Below are 27,702 nucleotides of genomic sequence, written 5' to 3'. Positions count from 1 at the left end.
TAGACATGCATCATTCCCAAATCACACACGCACGTTTATACACACACCACACACACTAATCCTTATATATATATATATATATATATATATATATATATATATATATATATATATATATATATATATATATATATATATATATATATATATATTAGTGCTGTCAAATATTACATTTTTAAGTTAATCTATAAATTTCCCACATTTGTGATTTATCACATTTTTCAACAACTATTTGTGAAGCTTCTAACAGATTTTTGAGCAGTCTTAGCTTTATAAAATCACCATATAAAACATCATAAATCTGTCCAAAGACGTTTCCAGCGTCTTTTATTCCGTCCGTTTATTTTTGAATTAATAAACAAAACCACCAAATCCAAACCTGCAAAATGCACAGATTTTTCCACTGACCATCTTTTTGAATTAAACTACATAAATGTCCATCTTTGCACCAGTAACTCTCCACTCAGTTTGCTTGCCAAGTTAGGAATGAAAAGCTACCATATCAGAATTAAATTGAATTGAGTTAACTGTTATTTTTCTTTAAATACCTTCTAAAATTTAAATTTAACACTATAACTTTGACAGCCTTAATATATTCATATATATATATATATATATATATATATATATATATATATATATATATATATATATATATATATATATATATATATACATATATATATATATATTTATATATATATTACTGTGACAAAACAACATGATTCAGTAGAGTAAAAAGACAAAAATAAACATCTTTACAAAACAAATCTGTACACATGTTGCAAAAAAGTGCTTCATGACTCGATCATTTCTCTCATTCCTTTAAAAATGGATCACTGCAAGATCTTCTCTTGACCTACAATGAAAGGGTGTCTTGTTTCCATAAAAGATGACAGACATTCCCACAATTTATCCAGAAATTGCACGCGTAGGAAAGTCCACATGTAATTCACACGTTGGCAGGCCGCACGTGCGGTACACTGGAGGGTCGCGGCGCACTCTTCAAACGAAAAGGAACAGGGAACGGCGCCGTAGCTCCTGTGCTAAATCAAACATGATGCCCTTGACAGTCCATAACAGACAGAAATAGGACAATGTCAACACCGAAACAATCATGCGTGAACAGAAGCTCCCCAAGAGCGTCGTGTTCCAAAACGATACTCGTCAAGGTAGCTTTGATTTTCTGCTAGGCGAATAAATACGCATCTAGAATAAGACATCTTCGTGCTCGATCATGAGCTGCACCACAAGCTTCTGCTGCCTCATGTCGTTCAGCGTGGTCAGGGCGTTCTGCTCGGGGGGTTGCATCAGCGTCGGGCCAAAGACAATGCCCAAGTTCTCAGAGTTCATTAAGTTGTCCTTCTCGAATGTTGTTACCCTGGAATGAGATAAAAAGGAAACTTTGATGAGGATCTAGTGAAGTCATATTTATTGAATGAGAAATAAAACACGAATGATGGCCAAATAAAATACCGGGCATTATTTTGGCCACGGGTTAGGTAGTTTGTTAGTAGCATTTTGGCTTTATATGAACCCATGTGCGGTACACGCAGCTAGGTAGCTTCAGGCATCCCAATTAAACAGTCATGCTCACATTGACCACCTGAAAAAATTCCTAGCTACTAAAAGCACCAGCTGACTCTTACCTAACAACATACAGTAAACACTGAACTACATTTCAATTCTGCAGTGATGTGGACTGGTAATGAGAACACTGTTGGTATAGAAGTGAGCAGTGCTTGATCACCCCCAAAATTGGACTGAAAACATCCCGACATGCAGGACAATCAAAGATATTGGCGTAAATGACGATGAAGAAAATAGAGGGAAACAGAAATTTGCATTTTACCGTTAAATAATTTGCATTCTAATTGAATGTTTTATTGATTTTTCGCAATAATATGATCTAGGCCTAGGCAACCATCCTGTCTAAACAGTAAATGATTGAATAGTGTTTGTGGAATATAAAATAAGCCTAAGGCGGCCATTTATCCACTTGCTAGACAATGAAAATGACGTTACAGTTGCTTAGAGCATATATAGCTAAAGAATATTTTTTTTTATGATATTTTTATATACACACATTTTAGGAATAAAAACTATGTAGAATTATGTTTAATATTAAACTGTATTTTTAAAAAAAATTAAATCTTTTTATTCAAATATTTTGAAAGACAATGGTGCTTTACATACAGCATATAACATATGTATAGCCGATAAACGTGTAAACAAACTTAAATAGTGCAATACCAGGCACTGCATGAGGGCAAGAACCAACATTTGGTAAATAGGCATTCATCAGCAACCATTTAAACACCAAACATCCATTCATTGCACTCCACGCATAAAAATGTAACATAAAATAACCAAGTATTAGCAAGTACTATTAAACTGTATTTTAACATTGTCATGATAGTTTTAGTTGGTAAGTTAAAATTTTGCGGCTGTGTTACAGATGGAGAACCACAATATTGTCGGCCTCATATTCAAATTTTTTTTGGAAAACATGAAGAAACACAAATTTTGTATTTCTATATATTTAAATATATTCATATTTTCACATTTGTATTTTTGATTGAGTCTTGTTCTTATTGTTTACTTAGTCACACATCAAGTTGAAACTTTTGCGACAATATAAATAAAAATTATGTATTGTAAAAATTGTTTTCATCTATCATTATTTATTTATTTATTTTTTTTTTTTATCTGATTGTATCTCCAATGTTTTTGTACCCCACCTTTTGAGGTGAGCCATCAGGTAGCGTAAGGTCTCATAGTGTGCCGGGGGAAGCTGCAGCAAACCCTCATGGACGGCCTCAAGTCGGCAATCAGCATTTGGGATTTCTGCAGAATAATGATCGATATGAGCATCATGTTAAAAGGAATCAAAGCAGGTAGAGGAGCAGCTACTGTACTTACTTGCAGCCTGAATGAATTTGGGGTACAAGTCAAACGTGATGACGGGGATGGGAAGGTCTCGCAAGTAGAGCTTCAGAGCACCAGCAATGATGTTGATGTCTGCATAGGCACTGGCACTGATGTCAGCCTTTTCACCATCTGGAGACAAAAACACAAACGCAAACACATTTGTGCAAGCAAGAATGCAAGCCAGTCAGGTGGTATTGGTCCTCAAAATTTCCCCCATTTGTTTCTTTTTTTTTTTTTTTGAATTACTGAAATAGATGTTTTCTAAAATCCAAATTCATTGGATTGCACCTGTACATGATAGTTCTTATCTATACCCACCCAGAGCAAATGCCAAAGGAAACATAATAACTGTTTGGAACATTTCGTAACATTCTCAATTGTCTAATTGAAAAACTGACTTTTACAGTAAACTTCTAGAGAGACGTTTACTGTAAAAGTCAGTTTTTCAGGTTCCTTAAAAATGCAACATAAAAATGTGAAGAATTTCCAGCACACATGAGAACGTCGTGTCTATTATCGAGTCAAATTTACAGCATGCATTTTGTGAAAACACTGTCTTTTACTGTATGTTGTTTCATAATGATCAGCCAAAGGCCCTCATACAATTAACTCAATTATTCCACTTTTTTTGTTATTACTCCCAAAATAAAAATGCAATAAAATCAGTGATGTTCTGAATTATTGACCTACCATCTATAATAATAATAATAATAATAATAATAATAATAATAATAATAATAATAATAATAATAATGATGATGATGATAATAATAATAATAAACTAAAAACTAATAAACTAAAACATAATATATTTTTTTATTGGTTTGACAGGTAGCACTTTCCTCTGTATGTCTCATTGCACTTCTGGGAAAACAGCTAAAAAAAAATGGATTTCTATGGTGTTTAATAAAGTGTGAAGTCACTAAACATTGTTTGGCGATATCAATGCAAAGGAGGAGACATTCATTTATAATATTGGTGCTGAGCTCTTTTGGCCGCCCATCAGGAGGATGAGTGCTGGAAAAGTAGATCTCGGGGCAAAAAAGTTTGGTTTAAGCGTTTACCGGCGTCAGGTGCCTCAAGGGTTAAACATCAAAGACGTCAACAAACCTCGATCAAAAGCGAGCCTCACGTCCTCGATGTGCTCCGAGAAGCCAGACACTCTGTACAGACCTTCAGATTTCATACCTGCGACACATTTGCGTGTTACACATCTGTGGACGTGGCGCACGCGTGAGTCCATCCTCCACCATCTCACCTCGGAGCTCGATCTCTCGGATGCAGAGATCCACCACCATGGGCCTCGGCGTATTGTGCGCTTTGACTAATGTGGTGAGGTCACAGCTGAACACTTTCTTGATCCGCCGCAAGTCCGGTTGGCAGTCGCTGGGAACCAGTTTGGAACACTGTTTGTGTACATTCAGCCCGCAATCTAGAGGAAGGAGATAAAGAAAGGGCCCTCATCTTGGCGCGGGTGATAACGTAGACACGGCGACGGGATTAAGAACGAGTGAAAGTCATGTGCATTGTCACATGATTGTAGATGAAAACAAATACGGCAGCAGGAAGTCTGGGTTAACATGTTGAGTGTAGGTTTGGATTAAAAAGATGTCCTTTTGCATAGATGTATCAGAGGAGAAATGGACAGTTAAAAAGGGAGTGAGAACGGGTAAACATGTTCCTCCTGGATCCAAAAGCACATGAGGTCTGATGATACAGGGTATGCCCCAGGCTTATCAGCACGGAAAATGCATTAACAACAAACACTGTGTTTGGGGGGAAAGCCACAAGGTCTTGACTTGTGTCTTTGGACTGAATAGGAAATCTTGTGATCTCTTATTTTTAGTAATGTTTGACCCGTCTGTAACCTTTCACAGTTACATAACCATTTACATATTTTTTTCTTGCAATGACTGTTGTGGATTGACAGACAAACCCTGAACAGCGTTTGGTGTGATCATCCACTAATAGATGTCATGACCACTACAACATGAACTCATTCAATACAAAAGACTTTTTTATGTTTTTAATGTTGTTTTTAGTACAGACATTACATCCCATGTACTTAGTGGTATTTTATTTTCAATTTTTTTCAAGAGTTTTGCTAAAGGAAGGGCTAAAAAGGTAAATTAATTAAGCACTAAAGTACTAAATCAATTGATTAATTTGGGTATATATATGGCAGGTATTGAAGTAATTGATTACTTTAGTAAATCAAGTACCAAAACAATCAATTAGGTACTTAGTGCGTAAGTGATTGAACACTTTAGTACCTTAGTAGCTGAAGTAATTGATTATTTTTAGCATATTACCTAAAGTAATCAATTCCTAAACTAAAGAAGAAGAAACTAAAGAAATGGATAACTAAAACTGTTTAGTACCTAACGTAATTCCTTCAGTGCTTAAATACCTAAAGAATTTTATGACTTGAGTTTTTGATTACCTAAAGTAAATTACTTTAGTACCTGATTATCTAAAGTAATCAATTACTCTAGTGATGGATTATCTATCATTATCTCAATTGCTTTAGTGGATGATTACTAAAAGTAATCAATTACTTTAGTACTGTATTTTGTCTTGCCAAAAATAAAATAAAATAAAATAAAAAAATTGGCTGATGCGTCATGACCTTGAATGACTTTCAGTCCACAGCTGACTATTTTCAAGAGTTAAAAAAGTGAACTTTTTACCTCCAATTGTGTTTGAAAGCATTTGAATTATAAAAATAGGTAAAATAGGTCAATCATAAGTGGAATAGACAGCCCTCTATGCTGCTATCTTGTAGTACCAATTTGATTCTCAAGAAACCACCACTTCCGAAGCAAACCAACCGATCTCATAATTTACAGTGTGTGATGTCAAGATGTCAATCATTCTTGTGCACTCCTGTGCGCACCACTGCAGCCTTGCGTCGTTGGGCTATTATCTGATATATATTGGACTTGAAGAGCTCTGCTGGAACTATTGCAGAGTATCCAACTCCAATTACCAAAACTAGCTAAAAAGAAGAAAACGGAAAGATGCCGTGACAAAACGAGGTGCTGTCTCTCACCGGTGGAGCTATCAACATGAATTTTGAGCTTTTGACTAGGGTGAATTGGAAAAGCAATTTTGAAACCAGTTAACACACTTCATTGCTACATCTACAAAGGCAAGTTAAAACCATGCAAAGCAAAAGCCACAACAGCCAGAAATGCCACTGGCTTTTCTGGGACCGATCTCATGTGACGACTGAGAAGCAAGTCTGCTGTGTTCACACCCACTACGGCGCAAACGCCTGTTTTTACCGATGTACGGCTACGGAAATACAAAAAGAAGAAAAAAAAAAAAAACATTCACGAGCAAAGTTGGTGTATACAAGTGATAGTAATGAGTGAGCGCTCCGTCATGGAGTTACCTAGGCAGCGGACACCTTGGGCAATCAGGCCCCACATGAAGTTGGCACAGTACTCGCACCAATGTGGCCCTCGAAAGGTGTGTACCTGCAGGTGGAGACCTCGTCATTACAGGCACATAAACACACAGTTGAGCATTGCACCTCTATGTCAAAAAACAAACAAACAAAAAAACACACACTTTTGAAGGGCTGCACAGAGCTTACTTTGTGATTCGACGCTACGGGAGACGGGGGCCCTGAGTGGTCGAAAGGAGAGCATATGTACATATGAGGCAGATTAAAGGATTTGCGATTACGCGTCTGGCATCTGCTGCTCGGCAATCAGATACATGGATACAAATCTGCAAGCCCAAGTAACATATGTGCATCCCAAAACATTATGAGGATGACACCTGTGTGCAGTCAAACACACACACCATCAATATGTGGGACGAATGAAGGGGACACATGGCAGGTGCTGAGAGATTCGCTTTTCTTCTCTTTTCCAAGTCATAAGAACTGCAGATTGGATTACTTTTACCCAAGGTTGGAGTAAATATTTTGACGCAACATATCAGGTGGAATACTGAATTTGGCTCGGCTAAAGCTGGTCACAATTTTTGACAGTTTAGTGTATTAAGTTGAAGTTTAAATTAACATTCATGGAAAAAGGGCTGTCAAAAGACACTCTAAAAACAGTTTGGTCGCACCAAAAAACCCAAATGACGGAAAAACAAAACAAAAATAAAAAAGAAAACAGGGCTACAACTTGGGTCAGTTTGACCAAACCTTCTGTGTTGTTATTGTTAAAAAGCCCCAAGTTTTGATGTTATTTTATATTAAAAAAATTAAAAGTAGGTAACATTTACCTAAGTAGTGGATTTGTCCCTTTTTGACCCAACACAGTTGAGTCAAAGATGGACCAATTGGCTACTTATGTCGATTCTTCCAAATTTTCTTCGTTGTTTTGTACAGAACAATGCAAAAAAAAAAGTGTTTTGTGTACTATTTTTCATGTTTTTATATAAAAACAAACCAAGCATTTTTTTTACTCTTTTGTTAAGTTTTGCTTCTAATTTATCCAAGTAGAAGATTGTACCCATTTGGGAAAAACACTCTAAAAACAGGCCAATATGATACTTAGGTCAATTTGTTCCAAGTTTGTTGGTAACTTTGTACGAAACAAGATTTTCTCCATTGTTTTGTACAAAATAACCCACTATTTATGATTGTTTGAAAAAAAAACTACTTTTTTATTGTTTTGTACACACTGATCCAGTGGGGTGCAAAAGAACCAAGGAAGTTGGATCAGCTTGTTTGAAGTCATGGATCAGTTCATTTTTAAACCGTTGGGTTCTTTTGGGCCAAGTGATTTTAGATACAATTTATTGCAGTAGGGAATCTCTTTTTTTTAAATGTTGCTGTCCGATTTATATCAATTTAAAATAAACACAAAGCAGCAAAAATGTCCTTAAAAGGGCAAAATATTGCCAGGATTTGCAGTAAATGTGCCAAAGCAAATTAATATGAAGCTGGTGGCTTTATGTACTGTGAGTAAAGCTGGGTCCAAAAACTAATAATAATAATTTGGGTCAAAAAAAGACAGACCTTACTTTTTGACTTGGTTTATATTTGATCTAAATGTTTTAGAGTATTAAATATGTGAAAAAGTGAACTTAAAACTAGTTCAGTCTAGAGACCGTATGAGTGGTTACAGCTATAGTCGAGGACATAAAATGGTCCATTACTTTATTTGGGGTCAATAGACTAAAACAAAGAGCATCAAATCAATGATGATCAATGCGCTCCGCTATTAATGGGGTGTGCTCGCTTCTGTCCATTAGTTAAGTACATAATGCAGGAAGTTAACTGTGCGCACTCCAATCAAAACAACACATAGCACAAACGACACTTTGTCTAGACATGAAAAATTTTGCAAAATCTGTATTTTTATAAATCAGCTCACCTTGAAATTGTGGATCTTCTCGTAGCAGCGCTGCTTCTCTGTGGCATCTTTCAAAGCGCTCTGCCGCACCAGAGAAGATGAGATCTGTGGACAGGAGGCCAACAGTTTGATAGGCTTCCACAAAATTGTCCCTTTGCTCCCCAGTTTGACTCCCAGTGCAAAAGCTAGCAGTTCCTGTCGCTTCCGCTCTTGTCTTTTGGCCTTGTGTTTGGCCAGCTCCCCAGCCTCTAAACCGGACTTTTCCCATAGACCCTCCATCTCCTCCGGAGGAAGATGCGGAAGGGAGCTGGCGTCGAACACTCTCGACTGACGGATGATAGCGAGGGGGGCGGCTCCGCTTCTGGCCTGAGAGAGCGTCGGCGGGGAGGGAGCCGAGCAGGGGGAACAAGACGAGTGGTGGGTGGCCTGAGGGCTGGAGTGTGCCTCGCACAATGGCCCTCTTTCACACGCCCAGAAAGGAGCGAGAGAGAGAAAGGTCTCTATGAAAGGGAGGGGCCGTGGATGGGGGGGGGGGTGTTGCTGTCAGGACTGTTTCACACAGCTCAACAGCTCTGTAAAGCAGGATCAATAGTGCAGACGCCCTCTTTATATCACAGAGCACTCTCACATTAGCTCACTGCCTTCCGGACACACTCCACTCCACTTAGCTGCAGATTCAAATGCCAGCAGCTCGCAGAGAGCCAAGCACCAGGGCCTCCTAAATGTGTCACCACGAAAACAGACCCAAGATTACTGGGCCGGACAGATGAGGAGCCTCCGAGATCATGACCTCCATCTTTTGTCGGCTAGCTGGTGGAATTCCCCACCCTGCCGACCTCATGGGGTCTTCCAGAAACAGCGGCTCAGGATTTCCACCAGTCACAAGAAAATCTCAGGGCCAGACCAATAACTGGGGGTGGGTGTGGGGGGGATTACTGCCATAATCCTGACATAGGGAATAATCCTAGAGTGCTCCGATCCATGTAAAAGAGCAAAGGAAGCTCATTTGCTGCCCGGCAGCCATACGGTGGTTAACCAGTGGGGGGCTGTTGCTATGCTCAACATGAATTTGCGCACGTAAGCAAGTACTTAACTGGGCAAGAAGCCTGTCAACTACCCCTAACATCATTTCATTATAGTACAATATATTACGCAGAGGGGTCCGTTTTACCAATTTTTGCGGGTGCATCAATCATCAGCGCCCAGGGCCCTTTTCCGTAATCATCAATTTGCTCTATTTTCAAGCAGAACCAAAGGGTAACGGGCAGGTCGTGGGTTTGTCATTTTATTTTACCCACTCTTCTGTCGTCACTTCGTAAGCATGAAGTCCCATTTTACAATTTTTTGCTGGTCTGCCTTTTGTGGGCAAACCGACAGCGTGCCCGCCTCTGCCGGTGAGTGAATATTACGATGATGGTGGCGCACTCCCTTTCTGTCACTGCCGAGTTTATTTTTTAGGTTTCTCGTCATCCCTCGATCATCAGCAAAAACGGGCGTTTGTCAGAGGTGACTGACTACCCCCTTGTACAATTATTATCGTGTGGACCAATTAACATATGAGGACAAACCCACACAAATGACATGCCACAAAGTAATGAATAAGCATCTGAAAAGATAAACCGTGCTAAAAAACAAACTCATTCGTACAGTAGAACCTCTAAAGTCAAACAATTGACTGTGATTGACTTGTGTTGATTGACTTTCAAAACAAAATTTCACCCAGGCAATAAATCAGAGTTCAATCATTCCAGGCTTAAACTGCTGCCATCATAAAAGCTTTGTTTACCATAAAGGGATGTCAAGTCAAGTCAAAAATCTTCCTTACAATAATATGTTCTATGTGCACTCAATAGTTGAATTATAATATTCAGATTTCTTTTGTATTTGTGTACAGTACGCAGCAAAATCTACACGTTTTTATCCATCTCTCGGTGTGGCTTTTTCGCCACTTGCTGTTGACTGATAATGACATCAGAGTCAGTGTTCAAGTACCATCTGAGTGTGGTCATGTGACCATGGCAAGCTGAGCCGTGATTGGTCATTACAAGTGGCAAAATGGACGCACTTTGAAATGGTTGTGTTTGCCGCTTAATCCATGTACTCCAAATGCAACTTTAATCAGAATACACGTGAAAATTTACACGTGCAACGTATACCATGATCAAGATTTTTTTTATGACAACTTCCCGTTTAATGTCAAGTATAAACAGAAGTTATTGAAGCAGTTGAAAAAAAAAGCGTGTGTTGAACCTCTCCCCATCTAAAGACAGCTGACACAACAGAAAGGATCAGGGAAGTGCTTGTTGCCAAGCTTTTACGGTCATTTTCTAGCATTTGTTGGCCATTATGCTTAACATAATTTGTGTATACAAGTTTTGGTCACACAGTATACTACTTACAGACAATGTTGATCATTTTTATGTTCAATTTGCTATCATTACAGGTTTCATGTTTCCATTATTGAGAAACTTTGCTGACATATCACATGACGCCATGATGATGGTTTGAACTCCGATTTTTGAGAACATTGATTTCAGGGGATTTTTGTGGGATTCCGGTTTGGCTTTGGAGTTTCCACTGCTTTTTCTTTTTGTTAAGAAGTCTTTGTGTAAAGTTTAAGCATTGCTACAAAGACTGACACAACAGGTGAGGATACTTGTCATTGTTGGTGACATTCTTTGAGAGGACCCACGCATACCGGAGGATACAGTTTAGCATCCAAGTCAGGAGGGACGGAGGAGAAATATACCACTCTGAGATATTTTCGCCTCAAGGGGAAGGAGGGAGTGGGGGACGTGGACGTGGGCTGAGCTTTGTCTGCGGGCAGATGGCCTCTTGTCTGGCCAAAGAAAAAGCATGGAAGAAAAGGACAAAAGGTGGTCACACACAACAAGCTCCGCTTTCTTTTGTAGTAGCTTGACTCCTTTATTACTCGTCTTTGTGAAGGCACTGCTGAGTGGACTCCTGTGAGTTAGAGCTTGCAATCGTGGCATAACGACACAGTGGTCACTGACACGGCGAGACAACGGAATGAACCCCCGCACATTCGAGACAAAACATCTCAAACAAATCACAGAGAAAACTCGCAGTGAGACAAAGTTGTCACACTCTTGGAAATAAATGGAAGCAAAAGACGGAATTGTTTGTCTATAGGAGGATGTATGTTTATATAACAGCAACCGTTTTCAAATGGAGGTAGGTGAAGACACTTTAGGGGGTGGATGAGATTTTAACAAGATTTCTGCAGGTATCAGCAAATCTAGTTGAATACTTTTTATTGGTGTCACAGGAAATGATTAAAAAGATTATTGTGAGAAATAATTATTTCAAGTAGAATTCCTGGTATTGCCTGCTAAAAGCTTTTTTGTTTTGGTTTCAAAGTTTTCTTTTGAAATTGTAGGCTCGTCACCTGTCTGTTGAGAGGGTTTTTTTTCCCTTTCCCTAAGTGGTGTCACAGGAAAAGATTAAAAAGATTTTTGTGAGAAATAATTATTTCAAATAGGATTCTGGTATTATACGTCAAATCTTTCTTTTAGTTTTAAAGTTTTCTTTTGAAGTTGTAGGCTTGTTCACCTGTCTGTTGACATGATCTTTTCCCTATCCCAAACACATCTGTTTCTTACTCATTCAACTTATTTGTGAGTGAAAATTTGACGCTCGAGCGACTAAAATGTATCCAAGAGAATCCAACACGTTTTCAAAATGATAGTTTTGTCAAATAAAATATTTTTCTGACTTGGATAATTCATAAAACGGAAAACGTTTATTACTTCAGGTGCAGCCCATGCAGCCCGGTGCAGGTTGATCCACGGACTTGTACTGGACCGCGGACCAGTGGTTGGGGGACCTCTGTCTTAGACTAAAATTTATGGGGGAGAGACTTGGAGCAAAAGTAGGAGGAAAGTAGTGCACTGCTGCTACATACAGTATAGATTTAAGTAAATAAATAAACAAATGTTTTCTCTTTTCAAATGCAAAAAAACATATATGTATATTTTGTATCCAAATACTTGAAAATGAATTCAGATAGGATATTCAAATAGCAAAAATATTCAATAGCTGCGTCCCTACTTTTTGCCTTTATTTAATTTTCATGTGGATGCACATTTCCCAGCAGAGAAGCCTGAAATGAATCAAATCTGCTAGAGATACCACATTAAATGCAGTGCCAAAGTTGAAAAAAATCATACTTAGATGGCACAACACTCTGTTTTAAGTGTGTGTTTTTCCTGAAAAAAATATTTCAGAGTGGTACATTATCGAAAAAGGTTAACTGAAACTAAAAGATTAACTCACTAAAAATGTGCACAGAAATTTTGAGAACTAGAGCTTACTTTTGAGATTTTCATGCCATTAAATAAAAGGCCTAGTTACTGACAGAGCAGGTCATTATCTGAAAAAACAACACAACCATTACTGTGAAAATCATTCCAGGGCAAGTAACCAGGCCAGCCTGACCGGCACCTCACTGATATCCAGCCAGTCAGCATGGTGAGGAGCAGGAGGAATGTGGTAGAGGTCTGACCACATTCAGCATGCAAAAAGGAGATAAATCTGCAGGCTGAGTTCCTTTTTTGGCCTCTGGAAAGCATTTTGGTTGCACTAGGAGCCAGAGCCATGTGGAGGTGCGTTAAAAGGGTAAATACGGGCTCATATTGACCATACAGTGAAGCCACTGTGCAGCCAAAGCCTCAGGGTGCGGCTGTGTGAACGGTAAACATGAAGGTCAAAAAGACCTTTCCACATTTAAAAGGTAAGCTGTGCTTTTTGGATAAATCTAATTTAGGTTTAAAAAAATGGTGCAAACATCACCTGACAGCTCAGATCATTGTGCGCAGTATAAAAAAAATGATCAAAAGGAGCTGTTGACATGCTGAAATATACACTGGAGGACTTGACTCACATGGCCATAGATGATCATTGGCTGGCATCCACCGAGGCATTGTAAATCAATCGATGACACATTGATCGATGGCCATTTGCCGTATTAATGTCTTGAGTGTCAGGTTACAGAGAGCAAAGCGATGACTGATGCTGATACCACAGCTGATGCACATGCTCACAGAGTTGGTTGTCATGTGTCTGTCAATAACAAAATCCCCCGGAGGGATTCATGCTCACTACACATAGACGCTAGCATTCATTAAATGTCATGAATTTGTTTGGAGAAATAACATGCTGTGAATCAAAGGAACACTAACAGGCCATTATGGAGCACATAGTTAGATCGCCCCCTAGTGGAGAGATACACTTTGCTTCCTTCTTAGAGGTAAGACATTGACAGACAATTACGGAACTAACTATCGACAGTGCCGGTGAACACAATGTGCTTTTTGTCTAAGTGTGGATCAGTGTGTCTGATATGCAAGCCAGGGAGAGCAAAGGCCCCCAGTCCCCTTGCTCATCATTACTTTTCAGAGGAGGCAATGAAGCATGCCAGCAGCTACACACCAGGGGGCAGCTAACTGATAATGTGCACTTAACTCCAGGACAACACGTCCTCTAAAATCACTTTGTGCTACTATTTAAAAAAAAAAAAAAAGTTCAGTAGGGCAAAGGTCGATCAAAATCACAGTATTACTCTGTTCTGTATTAAAAGGCTCAGATCACAGATACAAATCGTACTGTATGATTGTAAGGAACAAAGTCTATGACTATGCAATGCAATTAGCGAAGCCTCAGGGTAGGGAGTTAACTTTCCTTTGCCGACAGTATATGGCTGCTTCAATTAGTTTCATAACAGAGTACCAGTCATCATGTTGGAAACAACTTCAAAGACAAAATGTCAAGCTATAAACTTTTGATTATGCGCAGTTGTGAACTGAAATTCAAGTTCATTCCAAGGTATAACTCAGCATCCATATCATAAAGCTGACTGAAAAAAGAACCAAAATGTTCAAAGAATCTAAATCATATCGTATCTTCTGCTTTGATTATTATATTTGTTCACCAAAATAATCCCATCAGTACGATGACAAAGTATTTATTTTTTATAAAGTGTTTATCTATAAATCAATAAATGAATTAAGGAGGGTGTTTCCAAACATAAATGCGGGCTCTGGGAGAACATGCAAACTCCACTCAGGACACAGGAAGGTCTGGAGTGAACTGGAATTGAACTCGGGACTCTGAACTGTGAGGTGGACGTGCTAACCATTCTTTCACCGGGCTGCCATGCAACAACTAGGGCGGGGGAAAAAAATGGCGCTATTGTAAATTGCCCGCATTACATGGCACTGTAGTTTTTCATGTTTGAAAAAAAAAAAACACCAAAAAAAGAAAGTCAATCAAGAACACAGCGCTGTTTACACCGAATGATGCTCACGCTAGGAAGATGATCAAGTTGGAGACCGTTTTCATGACCTGGCTTCCAGGAAGAACTTGAAAATTAACGCGTACGTACATTTTATGCATTTATTTGAATCATTGTATGGCTTTCTCACAACATTTGGCTGTTTGATGAAAATACAGTGGCTTGACAGGCAGCACATTCTCCCTATGTCTCATTGTACTTTTGGGACAACAAGCTAAAAAGAAAATAAACTGACTTCTTCCCATGGTTACTGCCCGGTTAATGTGTCTATTCTGCCTGGGCCATTCTACTCTTCCCTGCCTAAAAGGAGAGAGGGTGAATACCGCAAGCCTAAGTAAGCTGAGCAAGTCAGACTGTCGCTGGCTACAGAATCTGCATACGTGAGTGACACACCTCAGATGTGTATTTTCCTTCACGGTATTTACTGAACCACAATAACGCTCAACATTTTATGGCGATCATTGTCAAAGAGGAGATATTAGTAGTTAATTATATTTTGGTGCTGAGCTGTATTTTTGCATCGCTGGTTCTTGGGATAGCAACAGTGCTCCTTACAAAAATTCCAGAGCCACCCCAATAGATCACGGGTGGTTGGCTGCTGGAAACATAGATCTCGAGGAACCTCTGCTCTATCCATAACTCACCTGTTCATCTCTCACAAAGGCGACCCTGTGCGACTCCGTGCGTCCGTGGTTGAGCCTGTGCACCATCTTGTCCTTTAGCAGCGAGCTGTACCCAAGGTGCTCATAGATGGGGTTTGCAGTCATTTTGGCGATGTACTCCGCCGCCTTGGTCTCGATGTACAAAGTGATGAGAGCGTCCGTGACAAGATCATGCACGGACTCGAACCTCTTCTCAGCGACAAAGTGCTTGCCATCGTAAAACAGCCTGTAGTTGAGCGTCTGTGGCCCAAATCTAGATGGAGACAGTTTGTGTCCAGTAGTGACAAATCAGGTGAGTGTATGAGTTTTGTGACTAAAAAAAAACAACAACAAAAAAACAAGATGGATTTTGTCCACTGCTGATGCACACTGAAATATTTTAGCTGTTAAATATACAATAGACAAAATACTGCATTAATTTTGAGATAAAAAAAAAACTACGTAAGTATCCTTTTAAAATGTATTTATGTGAGTGATTGATTTCAAAATTAGGTAATCAGCAAAGTAACTGAATGACTTTCTAAAGAAAGAAACTAGTAAAGTAACCAAAATACTTTTTTATCTATGGCACCGCTGCTCATACCTTAAAGCCAATGTATGTGTCCCAGGCTGTCTTTGGCTTTCCCTGATCAAGTAGGAACCATCAGCCGCCCTGAGAAGTTCATCCGCATACTCTCGGGAGATCATGCCATGAAATCTGGGACAAAATTACAAGATATTGAAATTTGTTATTTTTTTTTAAGTCACTTTTCCTCTTCCCCCAAAACGCAAGTTTTCAGAAGTACAGTAATTAGATTTAAACTCACTCTCGGCCGTAGTACTTGGGCCTGCTCTCCATCTGTGGAGCAGAAAGGACATAGTCGCTCGAGCTCTTTGTTAAGACAACTAAATTGCACAACATGTTTTCAAACACATCCATGTGAAGTATCATGGCCGTGACATTTTAAGATTGCTGCAACAGATTGACGAAAGCGTTACAAAACACCCTTTTATATGAATGCAAACGTTGGCATGAAGACTTTTTAAAGCTAGCTTGTATGTGCACATGGCCTATTTTCAGTGTGCCAACTTCAACGGCTGTCACATGCACAATAGGTAATTGCTATCCATCGCCAGGGGAACCACTTTACAAATACGCACCATTACACTTTACTGTTATAACATTGTGACTGTTCAACATTAAGAGGTCCATCAAGTCTGAAAATTGAGTGAGGGCTACAAACAAGAGACACAAAGGGAGTCTTTCAATGAGTGTTTGGTCAACCAAAAATGTGAGTATACAAATAGTCCTTCTCGTCTACCTCTCCAGTGAGTGATCTACTCACCTCTTTGGGACATACGATCCTTTTCGGCCTTGGGGCCTCCTGCTGTAATTGGTACACTGTTTGAGAGACATATGTGGATTTTAATTAAGGCTTGCGCGTGTGGAGTTTGGTGCAAGTTGTAATTACTTAAAAATAGTAGATTGGGACCCAAAAAAATCGCCGATGTACATTTAAGAGGAGGTAAACTAAATTATAAGCTGCTTGACAGCAGCAAGTGTGGCCCGGGCCTATAAAAGGGTAAACTCTTGAAAAGAGAAAAATAACCAGTCAAAACTATGCAGAAATTCTTTTCAACTCATTCATTGCCAGTCCAGTTAAAATAGATTTTTAACACACATGGACACAATTGTTCGACGCTACGGTAACAAAGAATGATTTATCCCATCAAGTATTTTTTTTTTTAAAGAATCTACAAAGGATGAATGTGTGTTGAAGAGAGTGGATGTAACACAATGCAAAATACCAACAATCACCAACAACAAAATTTGTTATGCTAACCAGTAAGCAATGATTGAACTTTACTTCATTTTTGTCACACTTATTTTGGAAAGGATCCCAAACCTTCTCCCTTGCTGCCATTGTAACATTTCATACAACTGCAAGAAAGTAGAAAACGGTAGCGCAAACATGGTTGTGGCTAAGCTTTGAGGCATATATTTTTAGACATTTTTTTTAAAGTTGACTACCTGACTTGGGTGACTTTTTTTTCTACAGCCCTATTGAAAATGTCAATTAAATGTCTATTGAGAGTTGACACTTGAGCCCTAAGCAACCGTGATATCATGTTCAGTTGAAAGCACAAGACAAGCAGCTGCCCCCTTAGACGGTTAAAAACAGGGGGATTTTGACGCTTAATTTAGATTCAACAAATATTAATCGGAATGCCATGTTTAGACCAGATTATATCACAAAGCAAATTTTTGGATTGACTTCCTCTTTAAAGTGCCATTAACTATTGTGTAACAATGTACTCATTTACAATTATTTATTTCAACATATAATAAATTGAATTAAACATATTTCACTTGTTTTTAAATTAGATATGCTAAGACCTTGGACAATTGCTGTTCACAGAAATATGCCATTATAATGAAACATTGATTCATGTATGTAGTGAGGTTTTAGGAATACTTTTAGCAGACCACACAGCCATCAATACTGTATATCCTCAATCTTGAGCTACAACACGGTGTCCAAACTACAGCCCGGGGGCCATTTGCGGCCCGTCATCCACATTTTTGCGGTTTGCGGTATATGTTAAAAATACAATTTGACATGACTCGTAATGCCATTTAAAAAGGTAATAAATACATTTGATGGTAGACACCTTTAGAAGTGGGAAGAAAAAAATATTTTATTCGTGTTTGCCCTGTTTAATATAATTTAAAGTAAAACAACAACACAAAAAAGATTGCACGGCCCTTACGCCTTTCCATTTTTCCTTATCCGGTACGCAAAGGAAGACGTTGCAGCAAATAAGTCGCGTGTGAGACTGAGCGTGCTGTTTGTTACAGCTGGAAGGGAACAAGCTTCCCTTACTGTGTCTTGTTTCATGTTTTTGTCAAACTGACTTCAGTTCTGGACATCGTCCATCCCTTTGACACAGTAAGTGCTGATGAGACCACAGAGGGACAAGAGATAATTATTAGAAAAATATGCAGACGTTCAATATATGGAAAAAAAATGCAAAAGGAAATTGCTACAATGTGTCACAGTTTCCATTTGCACTCGTGTTGCTCCCCAGTCGAAATGATTGCAGTCACATCAAATATGGACGAGTGGATCCATTTGCTCCCACAAGGCAAAAACATTGGATGCTGAAGTGGGCGTAAGGAGGATGTTCAGAGCCTCTTCACAGGGAGAAAATCGTATTTACTCCAGCGAGGGTAACCTATTTTACTTTTTGTGTCTTTTGTGGGTGAGTGCCGTGCTTGTGTTTATGTTGCTATGCTTTAAAACCTGATTTGGTTTTTCATTCATTTCTTTTAGGATATGGTTTGGCTTCATTAACAAATATGTATCACTACTACTATTTAAAAAAGGCATCACTGTTTCCGTACACACAATATTGGAAGAGCATGCGGATGGTTTAGAAATGATAAATACATTTTCCACACAGAGGGTAATTTCATTGTTAATCGTTATACTCACAGTAGGACTTCCATATTGGTGGTTGGTAATCCTCAGGGTCTGTTAAAACACAAAATGGGAAGCAGGTCACTGTGCCGCTCTCAACAGTGTAAATATACTTCTAATCAGCATTTCTGCCTCAAGGACAATCAATACACGTCTGCTGGCTTTGTTTAACATCATTCCGACTCATGCTGGATCTATGGCGTCGGCCCGCAGGATAGAACATTTGGTGCTAATACGAGGTCATTAAATGATACAGGAACAAATTCCTAACGCCAATTCACAGTGCTTCCTGACCAAAATTAATCGTACAGTAGAAAGGTAGGACAAAGTGTTCATCAAAAATGGAATGGTTTTATTTCTAAAAAGTACATTGAATGTTATTGTAAGCCATTGCAACATTACGCACATCTGGAAGCTTATCACCGCACTTAAATATGGTAAAATTTAAAGAAACATTTTATGAATAAGTTTATAAAGTTGAGATAAAATAAAGAATTAAAAAAGTACAGGGATGTATATTTAGCAATTTTCAGGAGTAAAAAGTTACTCTTTTGTTCATACTTACGTAATTTGATAATTTCACTATTCTTGATATACAATTACTACCTTTAAAAACGCGTTTTGCTACTTTGTGTTGGCTCAGGTAACTAGGCCTGGGGAAAGAAAAGGTCAACCAAGTCCCATAAGATGACTTAAAAAATAGGTCGACCAAAAATATTCGCTTCGGAACTCTGCAAAATAAATTAAAAAACCTGACTGATTTAGTAGTTTGTGGGCTTTCATTAAAGGTAATAGCACATGGAGCTTCACTAAAGAAAACAAAGAACCTCCCGAAAAGTACTTGGGCTGTATTATCTGACAATATAATACAGTATTAAAAAAAAACAATCTATAGTGGCATGATATTAGGTGCTCTATTTTTCACCAGTGGGAGGTAGTCAAGTACAACAATACCCAGCCTGCTTATCAAGAAGAAGACAATGACAAAGAAGAACAGGAAGTTATTGATCTCGTAGTAGTTAACCTGCAGCTCTACTCTCAGATTTACTCAAGGAACATTGTTGAGGAAATTATAAGCGACTTTCAGGACACTGTTACAAGTTTATGATAAATATAAATTGTATGTGTGAACAAAATAGTAGTTTAAGTTTATTGACTTTCAATGGTAATTGCTAGCATGCTAATGCTAATTAAATGAGATCAAATCACATTCAACCTTAGTAGATTATTGAAAAAAAAAAACTCAATTAGTCAATGGAATAAGAAAAAGGATAAATGATGTGAAAAAGATTCAATTGTGACAGCCCTTGTAACAAACCATTTTCAGTTGACAGCACAAGCAAATTTATTTTTAAGAATATTAACTATAAGCAACAGTTTAGTTTTAAATCAACTACGGACAAACTACTATTTTTTTGCAGCAGAAAATTGCTATTACCCACTTAAAAGCAAAGGAGGCGGACTAAAAAGTAGATTGCGATTGCCGCTGGGCTATGATTCCTTTGTATATAAATAGTAGTAATTGTACCGAAGAATAACTGATAAATACCATCTCCCAACTTTATTGCAGCGGCTATAGCAAAAGCACTGACTTAATTATCAGCAATGTCATTAAGGTTGACCTCAGCCTTGTTGACAAAACAATACAGAGAAGTTGAGCGTAATATCCTTGAGCTGCTGGGGGATTTACTTGGTGAATAATGAATCATATCAATCCAGAGGATATGCATTCTTTTGCTCGCCACACCTTTCAGGCCTGAGGTGGCAAAATGAAACACACCTGAGCGCTCCGAGGGATTAATAGTGTCAACCAGTAAGCACTTGTTGGATGTGGCTACTGCAGAAAAGGCTGTAAAATATTATCAAACCTGAAAGCGCATCGCCAACTCCTGCTGTCTTTCTTTTAACATGGCGGATAGTTTTATTTATGACTATTTCTTTCTTGTGCTGTTTGTTCTACTCAGTGCTTGACGATACAATATGGCACAAATCCAAAAGCTTGCGGCGCTCACTCAAAAGCTTGTTGCCGTTTCTCATCGTGAGAGACGCACAGATCTTGAGAGAATGCCCCTACTTTAAATAAGCAGTTATTATTTTGAGCTAGGGTCGATTCAGTTTTTATAAATGCCTTACATTTATAACATTGTAGGGTTCAATTTCTTATTGTGCTTTGCTGAGCATAGCACTTGCAGCCTGAAAGATTTATTCCACTGCAGCTTGTTCAAAGAATTTGATTTCATCTGGTTGCCTGCCAAATACTCTCTTTTAATGTAATTCTTCAAACCCACCATCCTGGTTTTTCCAGATTGCGCAGCATGGGATCACACCAACACATCAGGATGTACACTCAAGTGAATATAAATAAAGAGGCACAGATGATGCAAATATCCCAAAAAGATCAAAAGGATTCTCGGATTAAGTGTCTAATGATATGGGAGAACGCGAGATGACACAACTGGAGGCCTTTTCCCGCCTCAAAGGGAAAGCAATTAAGGCACTTCGCCTACAGTTCTTCAGTCAAAGGCACTCATTAAAATAGTAATCATGTTTACTCAAGCGACAAAGAGAATATATGATAAAGGACGACCCAATTTTCTTACTTGGTATACATTACTTTAGAGCATGCATTTTTGTGACCTGTGGGTATACAAACACTCATGAAAATGCAGCTATGCTATGTGACATCCAGGTGCAGCTCTCCCTTAAAAAAAAAAAAGAGAGGGAGAAAACTTATTTCTATGTCTTGAACAAAGAAAAGAGTAAAAGGACGACAATATTCAAATTCCCTTCACACAGATTGAAATAATCTATTTTGTTTCTAAAAATTTTGATTTTAACTGCTGCAGAAAATAAAATTTCCATTATCCAGCAAAACTTCAATATTAATATAACCGTAAGATATTTTTGATTTTCCAGATTTGTCTGTCACAACGTACGCACAGCCAATCAAAGTGGTTGAATGCAAATCGAGGGAGCCATAAAAAAAAACCTCTTTTGCATCCCATACAATTTTCTGCACTGAATTTATATATATATATATATATATATATATATATATATATATATATATATATATATATATATATAGTGAGAGAGAGAGAGAGAGAGAGAGAGAGAGAGAGAGAGAGAGATCGGGGTTATTAGGCTAATGATATGATCGAAATTGACTTCCTGTGTGACTCTCGTTATTGTTCTATTTCTGTATTTCTATTTATGTTTTAGAGGCCAGCATGATGCCAGTGTCAATGTACCACATGACAAACACATTGTCCAGCTGCGTTTTTACTATTTTTCATAAAGTGAATCAACCACCAGAACTGGTGAGGCATTGAAATATTATGTTTTGGACAGATTGTCCTCTCAGTCAGTCAGCAGTGTTAGAGCCAAGTCACAAATAAACCACAGTGGAGGCCATATCACTGCCGCAGGGGGGGAAAAAAAAAACAAAAAAAAACATTCATTTGCATTGTAGAGCTGATAAAACATTGGCTTTTTCACACTGGCCTTGGAGGAAGGATGCGTCCTTCATGGTTGTGTGTGATGGGAATTGGTAAACAGAGAGGGCAATATTAATGTCGTAATGTTCAACCCCCCAAACTGGACCAAACCCAATTTACCTACCTACCTCCCTACCAAAAACGTGCCTTAAAATTCAATAATTTTGATTTCTTCCCCTATATTGAAAATGTACACTGAAGCCATCCAAACTATATAAAAACACACAGCAAGCATTCCCTAAAGTGAGAGATGCCATTCAAATAATATAAAAATATGTTTTAGATTATGAAGTCTTCAAAGTAGGCACGTCATTGCACATCTTCGTGTATTCTCAGTTATCTTTATGACGTGGATTTTGTTTTATGACATGAAACATCTTTCAGACCACAGCTGTGCATTTTCAAGTTTTAATATCTAGAATTCCTTGATCTCCTCGTGTGCTTGACAGCATATAATTTAAAGTTAATTTCAAGGTTTTTCCAAACTTTTGACTGGTGCTGTAAATATTTTATATGGATTTAATTTTGTTCATGTATATTTTACATTAAGACAACTAAAAGGTTAGTAATGTTTGTTTACCTTATATGGTAATACTAGCATGCTAATGCTAATCAGTCAGCATCCGCAAATTTTGTTGACGTTCAAAAATTCATATGTAAAGAAGATAATAAATGATTAAGAGTTATTGACACTCATGTCAACTCATCTTCAAGATTAGTCAATTATATTTTACAAAAAATCTATTTACGTTCAAAATTAGAGATTTGTTTTTTTTAGAGATTCCTTAAATATTTGATCGTGACAGCCCTAGTCGCTGACATGTCAACGAATAAGAATGTATTGTTTTCAGTCTATAACTGACTTAATCTGCCACTTCACGGAAGCCCATTGAATTCCTTCACTGCTGTATTGCTCCACCTTTAATGCTTGGCATGTGATTACAAAAAAAAACAAAAAATCAGACTGTTTAAAATGTGCTACAAGGTCATATGCTGTTTGTTATTAGCCATGCAGACAAAGGAATGTGTCCAGTCATACGGCAAGGTTCGCCGTTATTGTTTCCTTCATGGACGCGGCATTTTTGCAAAAGCTTGCGTCACAGTGTAAGCTCATAAGATCATGTGACCGTTACCGCTTGGAGAAAAGGTTTGCCTAACCACCCAAGAGGAAGGAGAAAAAGGTTATTGTTGCAGCCCCTGCCCCTGTGTGTGTGCGTGTGTGTGTGTGTGTGTTAGCAGTAGGGAGACCATCTGTGTATGATGACCCCAGTCAAAAAAAAAAAAAAAAAAGGCTAGTGATGCAACAATGCCTTGGCGCAGATCAGAGGCGTCAGGTACATATTTTAATAACCTTAACGGTACTAAAGAAGATTTTGCCAATTCATGGTAATCTGGAATTTTAATTTTACACATAAGTAGTGGAAAGATTTTTGAGGGGAACAGTAGTATTTAGCAGAAACATGTGGTGGGTGGTGTGGACCAAAGAACCACTGCTTTAATTTCATCTCTTTAAATTATGCTGCCATTCACATCCTGAAGCTCATGATTTTTTTTTTTTTTTTCATTTCGTCCATCACATAATTTATCCCTTGAGTGCCATATGGGAAATGGAGCATTGTTGCTAGTTTACATGCTCCTGTTTGTACTTGGGCCAACCATGTGTTTTTGATATTTAGCCTTTTTCAGTTTTAAATAAAGAGCTCACCTCAGAACGTATCTATTGTGCGCATATTGCATCACGCTGTATTGTTCACCCACATGAGGTGTAGCATTTAATTTCTTCGTACCCGTAACTTGCTGGCGAGATAGAGCATGCCAAAAAGCACTTCTTTTGCAGCCAGAACAGACAGCCTGATTTGGGTCAGCAAACAGCGCCAGCCAGGATTCATTTGCCTCGTGGTGGAGATTATTCAAACGTTGAGTCCGTCTGCCAAAAAGCTCTACTTGAAAATAATCATACCCTTGAGACAACCACTCCATCCCTGCAGGCGGCAGCGCAGTTAGTAACCTATGATAATTACGCCGTGTAGTAATGACAGCCCTCACAATGCCATCGAAAAGAAAAGTGTTTCCTCTTAAAGCAAGCAAGGCAGCAGTTAAAGAGTACAGTGTACAGAAGTGGCTGCTTTCTGAATCCCACACATGAATAATAATGCAATGTAAAACATGCGGTTATACCTCGGGCTTCGTCAACACGGAATGACTGATTGTCCCTTCCCAATGGGAAAGGCAACAGGAAAACTTGACTGTCGTGGGCCAAAATTGCTGCGTCGATATAAAGTGGAACATTGGTCCACAAATTTCACGTGATGCATTTTCAAATGTAAATGTTTGTGAGCTGAGGTCATGTGTCCCATTGAAATGAATAGAAATGCAATCAATATGTTCCAGCTCTCAGAAGAAAGTTGTTAGTTTGTTGAAAAAAATGTGGACCTGCCAACATAATTTATATTGTGTTATATTGTGAATCAAATTGACCCATTTGAATGTAGTTTTCCTGTACCTTTGCTTGGTTTCATGTATAATCAACATATTTGTTTTTATTTTTTCATTTTTGCCCCTCTTTTATTAAATGAACAAAATCAGTCAAAGCGACCCGAAAATATGATTGACAAATAAAAAGGAATCACAAGATTTGTTAGTTAGCAGGTTTACAAAAAAAGTTTCTGAATATTTGAGTAATTACTGATGACATCGGATCAAATTGACCCCATGATGCTATTACTATTCCAAACAAAAGTAGCACAAATTAAGTAATGCCTTTGCTATATTTATAGTTTGTATCCCCCTTCCTCCAAAAAATAAAAATAAAAAATGCTTTTCACACCTTTGGATAAATGCACCCGACTCCATGTCATATTGGCCCAGCGACATTATTGCTTTTTTGATAAATGAACACAATTCAACGGTCGATACAAAACATTAGATTGAGATTATACACAATTTGGTGACTAAATATGTCCCAGTGAAAGTGACCCAGTAACATTATTTGATTATGAAATACAGTCAAGCTTGTGAGTTGCTGTATAATGCCATATATATGATAACTGGACCTTTACCACTTTCCTACTACACTAAACTCAAATATGAATGGCTTACATAAGAGGCACTGTGTCACTTAATCGTGACATATTTGGGTTTTCACAACCCCTGAGAACTTCCAAGTTTGGCGCCGCATGCATGGAAAGTCGACTCCACATGCCAAACATGATCCTTTTATGCAGCCCACCACCAAGTGGAAAGGCAAGTAGGAAACTAAGGATGCGATTAGCAATGGCATGCTGAGCTTTCAAGTCAACATGGATAACATGCAAATGCACAAATATCACTGTGGCTTGTTGGTTCGAATGAAGGAAAAATGGGTTTCATCAAATACGCTTCTGTCCATGTTTATCTGCAAATTCCTGATTTTGGTACCAATGCGAGACGGTGGATTTCAACTCCTACCAGACGACACGGATGAGCCGGAGAGGCTGGAGTTACTGGAGGCTGCCATTCCGTCCCTCCGTCTCCTTCACCGCCGCCCAGTCAAGGTGCGCTCCCGGCACAAGCAGCAGCAGCAGCAGCGGCTCCGACCCGCCGGTGCCTTCATGTCACTCAGGTCCGACGACGGATCCACGGTGGATCCGAGTCTTTTGATAGTCAATGAATGGGCCGATCCAATCCTCGCCTCAAAGTGAAGCAATAAACGAAGGTGCAGCAGATTTCTGAGGTTGTTATTTTGCACAAGGGGCGAGACGAGCACCGAGTGCGGCTCACATGTCTACAGGTTGTGGATGCCAGCCTGCCCCCCTCCATGTGCCTTCAGGAAGCTGGAGGTATAAACACGCTCCGCCGCAGAAGGGCAGGCGCGCCTTCTTAAAGCGAAAGTTTGCCTCGCTGCACATGAAATCAAAACCTCGCAACCAAGTTGGAGTCAATGAGGAAAAACAAAACCGCACGAATTTGTCACCAAAACGGCGCAATTCTAACAATGGGAAAGAAATTCAAATTAAAGCACATTATGAATAGAGTGAATTCTCAACATGACGGCCTGTCAGGGCTGAATTGGTTTTTGGGGTACTAGCGCCATCTGGTGCGACTACTTTCGCATTTCATTGGGGCCGATGTTGACGCTGACGTCATTAATGTCCTTTCATTTAGATTTTGGAAGTACAGTACTGTACATCTTAGTATCTTACATAGCATATATCCACCTAATTATTTGATATGAGCATTTATTTATGCAGTAATGGTTGCTCTTTTTTTAATGTTACAGAAACACTTTCTCATTTATTCTTTGATTTGATTATTTAAAGCTTCCAAAACCCCTTACTAAATTTTAAATCTGTTGGTTGCTATTATCGCAACTCAGGTGAAAAAAATAACTAATTTAGCTGTTAAGAAGTTTCTGATTATAGTTAACGATTTCGTGTTCGAATTGTTTCTGTTATTACTTTACGTCTGGACATGTTTCTCCTATGTCATGTGATCTTCCTAGCAACCGCCTAGCAACCAATCACAAGTTGTGTTTCATTCCTCCACCACCAATCAGGACTCTGTTTACACGGGCATAGGTTGTTTTACTCTTTCACCGGCCAGTCGGCAGGTATCGTTGTAACGGACAGTCAGTTTTAGGCGTTCTGTGGATTATCACGTTCCTTTCATTATTATTCCGTGCGTCCATGAGAATAGACCACGCATATGCACACGCACACACACACACACACACACACACACACCAACCCAGATAAATAAATAGAACCTTATATACAAATTAAGAGTGGCGTGAGAGTGTGCATCGTCTTTATGTTCTGGCTGGACAACCTGATGAGATTGAGGATCTTTTGAATCAGAGTCAAGTACAGTCCTTTCAAGGAGGTCACAAGTTTGGGCGCTATTCCGACACCTCCAGTACATTAGCCCTACTGTAGTAAAAACCTATAGTACAGTACAGAGTACACAGTGATATTTTGTAAAAACGACATTTTTAATGGCCCGCAAGTCCAGTGGGAAAAAAAGAAAGACAAAGGAGGGTGTAAAAAAACAGATTCCCCTTGTTCTAACAAATCTATGTCTCATATATATATATATATATATATATATATATATATATATATATATATATATATATATATATATATATATATATATATATATATATATATATATATATATATATATATATATATATATATATATATATATATATATATATATATATATATATATATATATATATTAATCCTGCAAAGATAATGATAAACGAATTACGACCATTTCTATTCAAAACACCGTGGTGACTAAAGGTGGTTCGAGTAAAGATTTTCACTATTATTGCATCAATATAATTAAAGTCAATGCATTTTGAAGCGGCCCTTCTATAATTCCTTTTTTTTTCTCTGTGCGGCTCTGAAACGGAAGTTTGGACCATGCTCGTAAGTCTCTCACTACAGTCATTGAAAACCATTTCAACCCCCTACGTACATAAGAAAAAAATGTGTCTCGTCACGACACGATGACGTAATGAGCCATTGG

At 38.4% G+C, this 27,702-nt stretch overlaps 1 protein-coding gene across 1 annotated transcript; it reads right to left on the bottom strand.

Annotated features, from left to right (window-relative positions):
* Positions 1–674: 674 nt before the first annotated feature.
* On the bottom strand, positions 675–26,006 carry LOC148426654 (beta-chimaerin-like). The gene is made up of 13 exons (XM_088411741.1): positions 25,633–26,006; positions 18,704–18,742; positions 16,553–16,608; positions 16,034–16,065; positions 15,811–15,924; positions 15,210–15,480; positions 8,274–8,357; positions 6,329–6,413; positions 4,190–4,363; positions 4,042–4,119; positions 2,923–3,060; positions 2,742–2,847; positions 675–1,381 (listed from the first exon to the last, which is right to left on the bottom strand). The coding sequence occupies exons 1-13, from the start codon at positions 25,679–25,681 to the stop codon at positions 1,210–1,212; spliced, it is 1,398 nt and encodes a 465-aa protein (XP_088267867.1). The 5' UTR covers positions 25,682–26,006; the 3' UTR covers positions 675–1,209.
* Positions 26,007–27,702: the final 1,696 nt, after the last annotated feature.

Source organism: Hippichthys cyanospilos, chromosome 3, assembly GCF_059441005.1.
Source record: "Hippichthys cyanospilos isolate Australia breed blue-spotted pipefish chromosome 3, RoL_Hcya_1.0, whole genome shotgun sequence".
Classification (NCBI taxonomy): domain Eukaryota; kingdom Metazoa; phylum Chordata; class Actinopteri; order Syngnathiformes; family Syngnathidae; genus Hippichthys; species Hippichthys cyanospilos.
Note: the sequence above shows the minus strand (reverse complement) of the source record. Positions and strands in the feature narration are given on the sequence as shown.